The following is an 11,179-nucleotide window of genomic DNA, read 5'->3' on the forward strand; positions in this document are numbered from 1 at the left end:
CTTAATAGCTTTTTTTCATGGAATTTGAAAGATAAGAATTTCATTTTACCAAAGAACTTTATTTTATTTCGATTATATAAAAAAAAAAACAAAAGTATGGTTTTGTTCGTTACATAGTCTTTCGTTTTTGTCTATTTTTTTATCGATTATTTCAGCAAACTCAGTCAAAGGAAAGAATAGAAATGTCCTCTCGACGAAAAAGCGAATATAGAAAAAAAATAGGAAAAAAACATTCATCCTTCATTCATCAAGATCGGCGCATTTAAAGTGAACTTAAATCTATGGTATCCATTCGACTTCGTTCGTTTCGTAATTCTTCGTAATAGCTGCTCTGGTGTTTTCTTCAGGTTTGCTCGTGCTCTTTTCTTCGCTTCCGGTCAATTTGTGATACACTTTGCTTCCTGTATTGGCCACCCATTGGACACCATCTCCTAGTTTCTCTCCAGCTTTACGGACCACATTTCCAAGATTCTCAGCTGAGAAAGTATTTGGATCTACGTTGATGTCCAGGGTATTATTGCCATGAGGACATCCTGATTGAGAAATGATGCTCAAGTCGAAAGGATCCACACCGTAATAAGTCAGCATTTGACGTAGATTGTCCACGGATTGCTTGTCCAATTCTCGATGCCTGGAAAGGATCGTCGCACTCTGACGATGGGCAAACGTCAGCTTCTGGCATGTAAAGATACCCGCGTAGTTCACGTAATCTGTTGCGAATACTACGTGAGACGCACTTCCAGCTATACCTTCAAGTAAATTAAATTGCTCAAGTTAAAAGTGACAAGTGAAAAACTAATAAGTTAAATTGCTTAGTGTATGTAATTGGACCGTTCATTGGAGATTCTTTGAAACGTTTGACGAAGCAATGCCGTAGTCTAATATGTTCAAATTCAAAAAATTTAAAGAAACCATATTATTAGAAACCATAAAACTGAGCTAAGCAATCGCGTTCCCTCACTACGGTTAATATGACAAAGATACATATGTTTCATAAAATATGATCATCATGATACTTACTAAGAGGAAAACGAACTTGCATTCGAGCCGGCGTACTTGGTTCCGGTACGGTCAATTCACCGGTGTAATGATACTCGTGCTTCAATGGCGTAAGACCTGTGCATAGAGACATCGCTTCATTACGGATAATTCATCCCACTTGCCAGACAGTTATCCTATTGACATGCTTTTATGAGTCCCGATGAGATCCGACGTTCTGCTTCTTTATTAATTCAAAAGCTTCCAGCAATATACATATATACACACCGCGACCGCACCGTCTATAAAAGAAAGTCTTATCTTCTTCGGCGCTTCGTCGTCGACTATCGGTTCATCGTTGACAAACAGAACGTTGAATCTGCTATTATTGAATCTCTATCATTCTTTATAGCCTCCACGAATCTTTCTTCCAAGTTACTTCTTTCATTGTTAACTTTTACAATACTGTATCACACAACTGCGAATGTTTATACATTTATAGGAAAAGTTAGTTAAAGATGTAAAAAATGCATGCTGCGTAGATTCGATTTCTCTGATTGCATTAAAAAATATATGTATATAGACATTCGCAGTTTATTACCATCATTTTCCTGGGCTCTCTTCTTACCTAATACTGGATGATCAGAATCTTGCGTTATAACGTATTCACCCGGCTCTTCTCCACGGGTATAGTTGTAAGTGATACATTTGCTGGCGGTCGATGTTTTTTGGATTACGTACCATACACCTAAGAACTAAATTTACAAAATTATCGCAAATATACAACAGGAGAAGATTTGTCACAATCAATAATATAATTAACTTACTTTGTTCATTTGAAATCCGGACATTGGTTCCACGATGGGGCAAGCGCCCATGTGATACGTGTGTGCCCTAGCCAGGATAAAACATCCTAGCAGGAATGTTAAAAGGGATAGTGTCTTCATCTGTGAAAGAAAATTTTTATATCAGAAAATAACGATTTCAAACGTCGGTGAAATTTTTAAAAAACGAATTATCATGATTTACAAAATCAATAATTTCCTGATGACAACATAATTCATGTAATTTTATTTGCAAATACAAAGATATTTAATTTTATAATTAAGGAAAATTATAGCAATAAATTTGAATCATAGGATTAATGCTGTTTTCCTCATACAATTTGCACTCAAAGCGAAAAACACGTCCAATAAAACTGAAATTTTCTATAACGACAGAAAAATGTGTGCCGCAGAGAGCAAAGATTAATATCAACTTTGGTGACCTCAGTACTCAGTTCCAGAAACGATTTATCACAAGAGTCATGTTTCTTTTATTATTCACACTCGATAGCAGAATGATGTTTTTCTCTGGAACGCTAATTAACATAACGCAAGATGGAGGGGCAACTTAAGTCTGTGTCTATTCTAGATTTATGTAACGAATAGGCCAAGAACCTCAATTCACTTAATATGTTGCCTTATAACACAGAAATATTTTTTTCTACATGAAAAGAAAGAAAACTAGATTAATATTCTTTAAATCTATAGTCTATAATTGTTTTGAATGCATTTAAGTTAAAATTTTCTAAATTTATTTAATAAAATCTATCAATGAAAATTAGTACTGTGGCAGAATCATTTTGGAGCATATTAAAATATTTAAGGTTTAAGTATAAATCTTAAAAAACAAATGCTTGATTTATCGACTATCTAAGGTACATTTAAATTGTAAATGGAAAAATAGATAGAAATACAATGTATTGTTTTGTAAACGCATTTCAACAAATATACTCACTGCGAAATGATGCTGTCAAGCTCTGAACTAGTACTGTAAATAGTGGCTTCAGTGGAGAAGGATTTTATGAGATATGCCCCACTCTCAATGCAATTATGTTTCACGTATACTTTGAATGGGCTAGCATGGTCAAACACATTGTTTCTAAAGAATCTGTAGAAATGAGTCAATTTCTTTTGTTGCTTTTTGTAAATGGCTATTTTCTTTTCTGCCATATTATAGTAATTTTTTAGAAAAATTAGCTTTTTAGAAAATTCATCTTTGAACATTTTTTACTATTATTTTGAAATTATAACCTGCTTATTTTTATAGAGAAATAACAACAACAAAATTTAAATTTTTCATCGATATTTTTTATTAAAATATGAAACATCGTAAATATGCGATATTCTATAATATTAAATTTATAATTATTTTAATAGCTCACTGTTCAATAGTCTGTGACATAAAAAATGAGATAGAAATCTTTAGAACTTACATGTGTCTTTTCTCGCAAAAGGCAGTTTGTGTTCATTGAAATTGAGCTGAAGATATGAGTACTGTGTTATTTTGCTATACCGTTGCTTGCGATGAATCATCTTCATCCGTACGTGAATCAAGTTGATCGTTCTGAGAATCGCTAACATCACGTATGGTTTCATTCTTTTTTCTCTTTCTATAGAATTTAATTTAATTTACACATTACTGAGATAAAAAAAAACTGGATTTATATTAATACAGATATATATATATCTATGAATACGATAATGCTAAACAAATTATTGAAATTTCTCCTGCATCGAGGAACATATTTTAATAAAATATTATCATTTATAGAGTAAAAATTAAAAAAAAAAGATATATTTTTAACAAGCGTACGAATTTCTCAGTGATACATATACTTAACAGTGACAATATATCCTCAGCTGAATTCCCAACATTAACTGTTATTATCTCTCTTAAAACAAGAACACTTACAGTGCTTACAGTGACAAAAATAATTTTCCTATTCAGTATATAATGGAACGATACCTAACTACTCACAATATTTTGATTAAAATGAATAAGTAATGAATGTCTTACAATCTAAGATAAAACCCTAAGAGTATACGACATTGTGTTTTTATACGACAGAAATGAATCATTCAAACATCTCTTACAGAACACTTTTTATTCGAGTATACTAGAATGACTTATATGATATTTATCAAAAATTTGTAGCATTGTCTAAATATATCAATGTGAATACATTGTTTGAAAAATAAGTCATTAAAAAAATTCTTAAATACTTTCGTATGTATGAATAAATTAACTTTTCAGTATACCCTGAGACATATTCTCTATGTAGTCACACAATTAAAACGTCACGATATCTGAGTACCATTCATTCATCAATTTGTATTATTGTTCGGTATTATACCCGTGGCAATTTCGAAATATCTAAATCGTTGAAGTAAGGATGTTGTAGAGCGGCACGTGCTGATATTCTATGTACAGGATCATAAATAAGCATCATTTGCAACAGATCAAGTCCATCTGCATCTAACGTTTTAACTTGCGATTCCAAATTGTTTGTTATCCAATTTGGAAACGTGGCCTTATAATCTGATAATTGTGTTACACCAGGCCATATTTCTTCAGTAGGTGTTCTCAGAATTCTACAAAGTATTTATTATTATTTTATTAAATTGCAATCTTATATAGCATATTCAACATACCGAAATATTCTAAATAACTGGTCAATTTCACTATCTCCTTGGAATAATGGCTTTTTTGTTGCCATTTCAGCAAATATGCAGCCTATGCTCCATATATCAATAGCACATGAATATCTATTAGCACCAAGAAGAATTTCTGGAGCTCTATACCATAAAGTAACCACTTCATGTGTATATACTCTGACTGGTATCCCAAAAGCTCTTCCAAGACCAAAATCTGCTACCTTAATTAATCCTGATTTGTCAATTAATAAATTTTGCGGCTTTAGATCACGATGTAATATTCTACGCTTGTGACAAAAGAGAGTAGCACGTGTGATCTATAAAAACAAATCAGTTAATTCAATCATTTAATTCAATTTTCTGCTGACAAATGATAGTAAATTCTAACTAGGACATGCTATATAACAGATTTCATATATTAGAAACATTTTAAATACCTGATATAAATAAGACTTGACCATTTGTGGCTCCATTAATTTTCCATTACCTAAACTATCCATATATTTCTTCAAATCCATAGTAAGATATTCAAAGATCAGATATAATCTGGTTTCTTCCATAAGAACATCGATTAATTTAACAACATTGGGATGTGGCAGTTCTTTGAGCAAAGAGATTTCACGAATCGCTGTGGATGGTATTCCTTCATCATCACTCTCTAAACGAATCTTTTTCATAGCTACAATCTCTCCAGTTTTCTTATGCTTTCCCTTGTATACCACTCCATATGTACCTATGAAAATTTCTTTTACTGTAATATTGCTCTTTCATTTTCCCTTGATTAGAGATAGAATAACAAAAGCTACATCATTTCCATTATGTAAATGAAATATAAATATGTCCATAAGCAATTATCTTAGTCTTAGCTTGCTGAAGCATCTTATCTAGCATCCTAGATTGATCGATAATTATAATTTTTGAAATATTCATGTTTCAATAACCTACGTCAAGAAGCCATGCCCGACAAAATTTACAAACTCAAAAATCGATTACAACATTGATCGCATAAAAGATCGATTGGCCACGTCTTCATACAAATTTACTCAAAATACTTGAATGGAAAGTAGTAAAAGAATGTTGAAAAATATTAACGAAAACATTGATTGGAAAAACAACGTAATTTGTAAAGTACTATACAAAATCATTCACCTTCGCCAATTTTCTCGATCTTTACGAAATTCTCCATTGTGGATATACACTTTTGAGCAGAGAGCTGCCTAATATATTCTTCTAAACTTCAATGTCTAACGTAATTCGTATATATAATAGGATTTCGCATATATCTCAGAAACTTTCCACGTATAACGTCACGTAACGATCAAATTCAAACATCGGTACGCCATATTGATAAACAAGCTTCAATGTTCAGCGTTCGGTATGGTTCGTAACAAGTCGGCCTTGCCCTGACCAATCCGGACTAATGTTACAATAGTTACGCGCTGACAGAAGCGCAGCTGTTGCTTCTAAGCGCGCGCTTTCTCCCTAGATTCCAGTAGAAATCATAATTACGACCAGAAATTCGTAAATCGATTGTATTTCTCGTCTGTAGCTCACGAATGTTCGAATATTGTGAAAATTCGAACTTAAAACTCGGCATTCAGAATTTTAAGACTCCTGGATTTTCACTAGCTTTGCGTTGATAAATTGTAAATATTGATAAATTCTAAAATTTGAAAATCTCATGAGCATCGAGTATCTCTTCGATCATAAAGATCAAACTTCTGGAAGTTTGTAAACATAAAAAAAAAAAAAGAAAGAAAAACATATGATCTGTGTCAATGAACCTCTTATGTATTTGTACATAATATATAGATACAATGTGAAATTATCATATAAATTGGTGTTGCAAGCACATTCGTAGCATAAAAAGATCGTCTGCTTCACCTTTCATTTCCGCGAACAGATAATGAAAAATAATCATCGTCAAGCCGAGAGTACAGAGCTCTTCTCCCAAATTTTTAACAAATTTATTTCTTTTCTTTCAATGTTTACAATATAATTGTACAACTATAACAGTATCTTTCGTATCTTTTATTATATATAAGCATTATTATTTTTGTAGTAACTTTCTATAGTTTCTATTTATAACGACCTCAAAATAATAACTCTGCTTCATAATCGACCTGACGAGATTATACATATCAACAGAAAAAGAATCCAGTTGCACCTTTGGGCGTCATTAATCCTAAACTCATTGTTCAAAAGGTTTCACCCCATTTTATCGGGGAAATTGATAACCACCACTGGCATAACCAAGTCCAACACCACGTTGTGTGTGTGTAGTAGCGCGTGCTACCTCGTACTGTTGTTCCATATTATTAAACATCTCTTCTTGCTTCTTCAATATATCTGGTTTAGCACCTACTGTCGGAGTAGTTGGTAAATCATCTTTAATGCCCATTAATCGTTTAAACTTTGCTGTTACTTTTCCATCTTGATCATGCGTAAACGTCGTTCCCACCCAAGTGTTTGCAGTGGAAGCTGCTGTAGACGTTTTGCCTTCGTCTTGCTTCGACTATAAATAAAAATACTTCATCAAATGTAAAGAAATCATTCATTGAAGATCACAGAGGGAAAATATGATAAGTATTTAATTACACATTATACGCTAGATTTTAAAATTGCTCTCATAGAAATGTAACTTATCGTTTCTTTTCCCTGTGGTCTTCATGTAAAATCGAATCGCCAGTGATTACCTTATTTGCCCATAACAGTTTCCTCTTCTGTATTTGCTCTGCGTATTTTCCTTGCGTCGCCGTGGCCAAAGGATTATAATAATTCTGTTCGTTTTGAACACCGGGTGTAACAGTGTCACCTTCTGGTGCTTTAAGTTCGATTCCTAACTTCTCCAATTGAGCTAATTTGTTTCTGCCCTTCTCCTCTCTGTAGCTCATCGTTCTAAAAAGCGGCGGAGCTCGGTCTCTTGATCTAGATCTAGATCTTGCGCGATCTTTTTCTTTGTGATAATTGGATCGATCGTCCCGATACCGGTCCTTCGATCTATCGTCTCTAGAATGCCGACGATCTCGATCTCTATCCCTATCCCTGCGTCTATCTCTATCGTTTCTATCACGGTTTCGATCCCTTCGATCATCGCGGTAGTGATGATCTTTGTCACTCTTCTCCTTGTCGTCATTTTTCTCGTCCCTACTCGATCCCAAAGAACTCTTCTCCTTCTTTTTATCATCGTCACGAGATTTTCTGTCATCGTCGCGACTCCTCTTTATATCTCTGTCCCTGTGACTGCTTTCTCGCTGCCTTCTATCATCATACGACGGTCGGCGTCCCTTATCGTTTGTGTGTCTACTACGGTCAGATCTATCTCCTCGTTTGTGCTCGTCTTTTGAGTTTGCTGTATGATTCTCATGATCAGATCGCCTGTAAAACGATTACGTTCTGCAGGATATACCACACAGATTCGTATTATTATTCTGTATGTAAGGCAAACATTATGTGGTAATGTATGTTGCAAGTTTGTTTGTTTTTTTTTTTTGTCTCTTATAAAGTTCAAAGAAATAAAGTTCATTAATTTAAGTTCAGAAAAGAGAATACGCATACAAACAAACCAGCTTACCTCTGGTCTGAGGGGGAAGGTAATATTCGGGATGAGTCTGCTTTTGATTGTGCAGTTGGACTATGTGCCCTTTCACTACTGGATTCCCTGGATGAATTGTTGTTGTTGCTTTCCTAAAGAAATAAAAATTACACACGTTATTATGCACCTTTCACGTATTTTATTAAGTGAAACATAAATCTCAATTTACATTGCACGAACTATAATATAAATTAATTAAACATTCTTTTAGTACCCTCACAGTTTGGCAAAAAACAGTTTTTTCACTCACTGTAATTTTGTATCCTTGAACTTTTTAAGCAGCAAGTTCATTTCGAAATTGTGAAATTTGCAAAAATGTGATTGACAAAATTTCAGTGTTCACAAAGATTGAGTTTTACAATATTTATAATTATCAAGTAAAAATTACTATATCCTAATACTTCTGATATTTAAAAATAGAGAGTATTCTTAAAACTAATAATTTTCATGGAAAAATAAATTTGTCTCACATCCTTGGTTGTACTTGTTACAAAAACTTGTTACAATATAGAAGGTTTTATTCGTCGTAAATATTATAAATTTTTTCCGATCAAATTTCTGGTAGATGAACGGAATAAAAGAGAAACAGGAATATAAGGGCCCTTCATATTTATCTGCTTTAGCAGTTAGTTATATTACCCGAATACGTTTGTACATGTGGTTTCTTTGATGGTTGATTTTTTATTAGTGTTACCTTCTTCCAGCTTCCTCTACTCACCTCTGTCTTCTGAATAGGACTTGGGGTAGTCTTGAAAGACCCTCACACAGCATAGACCTTGCCGAGGTGCGTAGATATTGTATCATGTATTACCAACAGAGCTACGTGTTAATATTTTCTCACGAAATGGCACTATTCCCATTTACTTATTATTTAAATTTTAAATATCTCAATCTCTACCCTCATTGTTTCTGCCACGTGATAAATCAGGCTTTAAGGTCATGTCTCAAACTTCTCAGAATTTTACATTTATTGTGTTTTAACCATATTGCTATGAAATATTAAAAACATGATGTAAAAATAATATAAAGTAAGAGTACTTTGTATCATAGTGATATGATGTAAATAATATGATTTGTATTAGTTATTAATTCCAAAGTGAAAGTCATAATAAGAAACAACTATTGCCATTATATTATATATACTGTGTTTTATGTTCATCAGCATTTTTATGGTTAAAAATAATTAACTGAAATTATTGTACAAGACCACTATGAAACAATCTTTACTTCAAATATAAATAGTTCTGTAAATTCTGCTTGAATGTTCAATACAAAATATTGGTGTAATAAGAGTGCTATTGTGAAATTATATTTTATTTACATGGTTTTGACATGACCTCCAAAAACCAAATATTAAACCATTCATTTTTATATATCAGGTATGACATAAAGTCATCATATGTATGTACAGCCCCCATAAAGATACCACATCTTCCTAGTGATTGTTGTAACATTTTGTACTTATTACAAACAAACATGTGCAAACATTCAATTTCACTGTACCTCACTCATATCCATTTGTACTGGATCATAATTAGCATCACTGGCCCGTTTACTGGTATCGCCATGCATCCCATATGGTATCTTTGAAACAATATTCATAATAAATTATCAAATAATTTACAAGGAGCAAATATTTCAAATATTATAGACATTAATTAATATTAAATTAATAATAAGTGTTTATAAGAATATCAAGTGAAAAATTGTTATATTACAAAAATAATCATTACATATAACACATATGTTACATATACTGTTAGATGCAAAAAGGGTTTCAATAATAAAAACCAGTTACATTTAAAAATAAAATATTTCTTATATATTTCCTATATTTCTTAAATAAATATTTCTTATATTTCAAGGCTGTTTATATTATTAAAAAATTTAATATTTCTTCCTAATACTTTTATTTATGCAATATGAATTATGTATTAGTAAAATACTAACATAGTATTTTATTTATGCAATATGAATTATGTATTAGTAAAATACTAATATACCTAAAAAAAACTGGGTATTCTGAAGCCGTTCTTGTATCCAAATACACTTACATATAATTATTATATTTATCTTTAATCTTTATACTTATAATCATAATTCATAAGTAAATATGTTGTTTTAATAAATTGAGGTAAATAATCAAAATAAATAATCTATAATCAGTAAATATGTAAAAAATCATTACATATAGTAGCAATTTCAACAAAATAACTTCAATGATTTTCACAAATTGACTATTGTAATCTACATAACAGAGTGTGTTATTGATCTACAGAGTTGAACAAAACAATGGATTATTCATCAAAGCAATCATAAAACATTCCAAAAGCTTTTACTTATTCGTATATTATCAAAGCTTAAATTATATAAAATATTTGAATTCAATATGACACATTAGAACAGGGAGCCTTTGCATATTTTTCCTGCAGAAATCACTTCGTTAGGTTACTTATTATATCAAATTCATAGATTTTTGTTCCAAAAATTGTAGTCACACAAGAATCTTTTAAATCCCGCAGTGACCTGAATCTTTTTTTGCAACTCACATTTTCTTGTCATACATACCCACATTATATGTCAGCAAGAAGAATTTCTTATTACAAAGTAGTAATGATCTCGTAAAATGAATCAGTATAAATCATTATCTATTTACATAGAAGTATATCTGATGTATTATCTATTTTTGGTGGAGTCATCGAAGACTCCGATATTTCATTGCAAGATTAATAATTAACAAATTATATATTGACTTAAGAATCTATCCTAGAAGCCATGTCGAGTATATATACAAAATGTTTCTTAAGCGTCATGGATGCCTAGCGTGAAAATGCGCCATCAGTGAAATAATCGTAAATTAACCCAATATTTTAACTCACCTTTGGATCTTCCGAATTGTTACTATTATCTCCGTCACTAGCGTAATTCGCTAACGAATCCATGATAGCGTGAAAACGGGGAACAAACTGTCCGAAATTGTTACAGTTACGACGTTACGACTAACGCGGCGCGTCGATCCTAGGCTGCCTTGCGCAGAAACGCCATTGGCCAAGAGAGAATGTTTAACTAGCGTGTATTTGTGCTTTCATAGCGCTTCCATCGAATGGGGTTATCAAGGCGGAAATGG

General features: G+C 32.2%; 3 protein-coding genes across 4 annotated transcripts; all 3 read right to left on the bottom strand.

Annotated features, from left to right (window-relative positions):
• Positions 1-38: 38 nt before the first annotated feature.
• Positions 39-2,861, bottom strand: LOC122528303 (apolipoprotein D-like). Its single transcript, XM_043653281.1, has 5 exons — positions 2,758-2,861; positions 1,806-1,925; positions 1,607-1,733; positions 1,021-1,116; positions 39-749 (listed from the first exon to the last, which is right to left on the bottom strand). Exons 2-5 carry the CDS (start codon positions 1,923-1,925, stop codon positions 280-282), a joined length of 813 nt encoding a protein of 270 aa, XP_043509216.1. The 5' UTR covers positions 2,758-2,861; the 3' UTR covers positions 39-279.
• Positions 2,758-6,039, bottom strand: LOC122528301 (cyclin-dependent kinase 1). 2 transcript variants are annotated; one of them, XM_043653280.1, is made up of 5 exons: positions 5,607-6,039; positions 4,895-5,190; positions 4,455-4,774; positions 3,236-4,394; positions 2,758-2,877 (listed from the first exon to the last, which is right to left on the bottom strand). In XM_043653280.1, the coding sequence occupies exons 1-4, from the start codon at positions 5,641-5,643 to the stop codon at positions 4,151-4,153; spliced, it is 897 nt and encodes a 298-aa protein (XP_043509215.1). In that variant the 5' UTR covers positions 5,644-6,039; the 3' UTR covers positions 2,758-2,877; positions 3,236-4,150. The 2 variants fall into 2 exon arrangements, with proteins under 2 accessions (XP_043509215.1, XP_043509214.1); XM_043653279.1 differs by having other exon boundaries at positions 2,758-2,910.
• Positions 6,040-6,226: 187 nt separating this feature from the next.
• On the bottom strand, positions 6,227-11,143 carry LOC122528299 (arginine/serine-rich coiled-coil protein 2). The gene is made up of 5 exons (XM_043653274.1): positions 10,932-11,143; positions 9,556-9,636; positions 8,032-8,144; positions 7,154-7,835; positions 6,227-6,972 (listed from the first exon to the last, which is right to left on the bottom strand). Exons 1-5 carry the CDS (start codon positions 10,992-10,994, stop codon positions 6,676-6,678), a joined length of 1,236 nt encoding a protein of 411 aa, XP_043509209.1. The 5' UTR covers positions 10,995-11,143; the 3' UTR covers positions 6,227-6,675.
• Positions 11,144-11,179: the final 36 nt, after the last annotated feature.

This window comes from Frieseomelitta varia, unplaced genomic scaffold (assembly GCF_011392965.1).
Source record: "Frieseomelitta varia isolate USP_RPSP 00005682 unplaced genomic scaffold, Fvar_1.2 scaffold_248, whole genome shotgun sequence".
Lineage (NCBI taxonomy): Eukaryota > Metazoa > Arthropoda > Insecta > Hymenoptera > Apidae > Frieseomelitta > Frieseomelitta varia.

Excerpts from the sequence above, each read along its gene's own strand:
- LOC122528301 (XM_043653280.1), bottom strand. The coding sequence starts at position 5,643 with ATGGAGAATTTCGTAAAGATCGAGAAAATTGGCGAAG. Across the intron at positions 4,775-4,894 it reads TCAAGTCTTATTTATATCAG|ATCACACGTGCTACTCTCTT; the intron begins GTATTTAAAATG and ends TTGTTTTTATAG. Across the intron at positions 4,395-4,454 it reads CAGTTATTTAGAATATTTCG|AATTCTGAGAACACCTACTG; the intron begins GTATGTTGAATA and ends AATACTTTGTAG.
- LOC122528303 (XM_043653281.1), bottom strand. The coding sequence starts at position 1,925 with ATGAAGACACTATCCCTTTTAACATTCCTGCTAGGATGTTTTATCCTG. Across the intron at positions 1,734-1,805 it reads CCGGATTTCAAATGAACAAA|TTCTTAGGTGTATGGTACGT; the intron begins GTAAGTTAATTA and ends TTGTAAATTTAG. Across the intron at positions 750-1,020 it reads GCAAGTTCGTTTTCCTCTTA|GTATAGCTGGAAGTGCGTCT; the intron begins GTAAGTATCATG and ends ATTTACTTGAAG.
- LOC122528299 (XM_043653274.1), bottom strand. The coding sequence starts at position 10,994 with ATGGATTCGTTAGCGAATTACGCTAGTGACGGAGATAATAGTAACAAT. Across the intron at positions 9,637-10,931 it reads ACAATTCGGAAGATCCAAAG|ATACCATATGGGATGCATGG; the intron begins GTGAGTTAAAAT and ends ATTGTTTCAAAG. Across the intron at positions 8,145-9,555 it reads TACAAATGGATATGAGTGAG|GAAAGCAACAACAACAATTC; the intron begins GTACAGTGAAAT and ends TTATTTCTTTAG.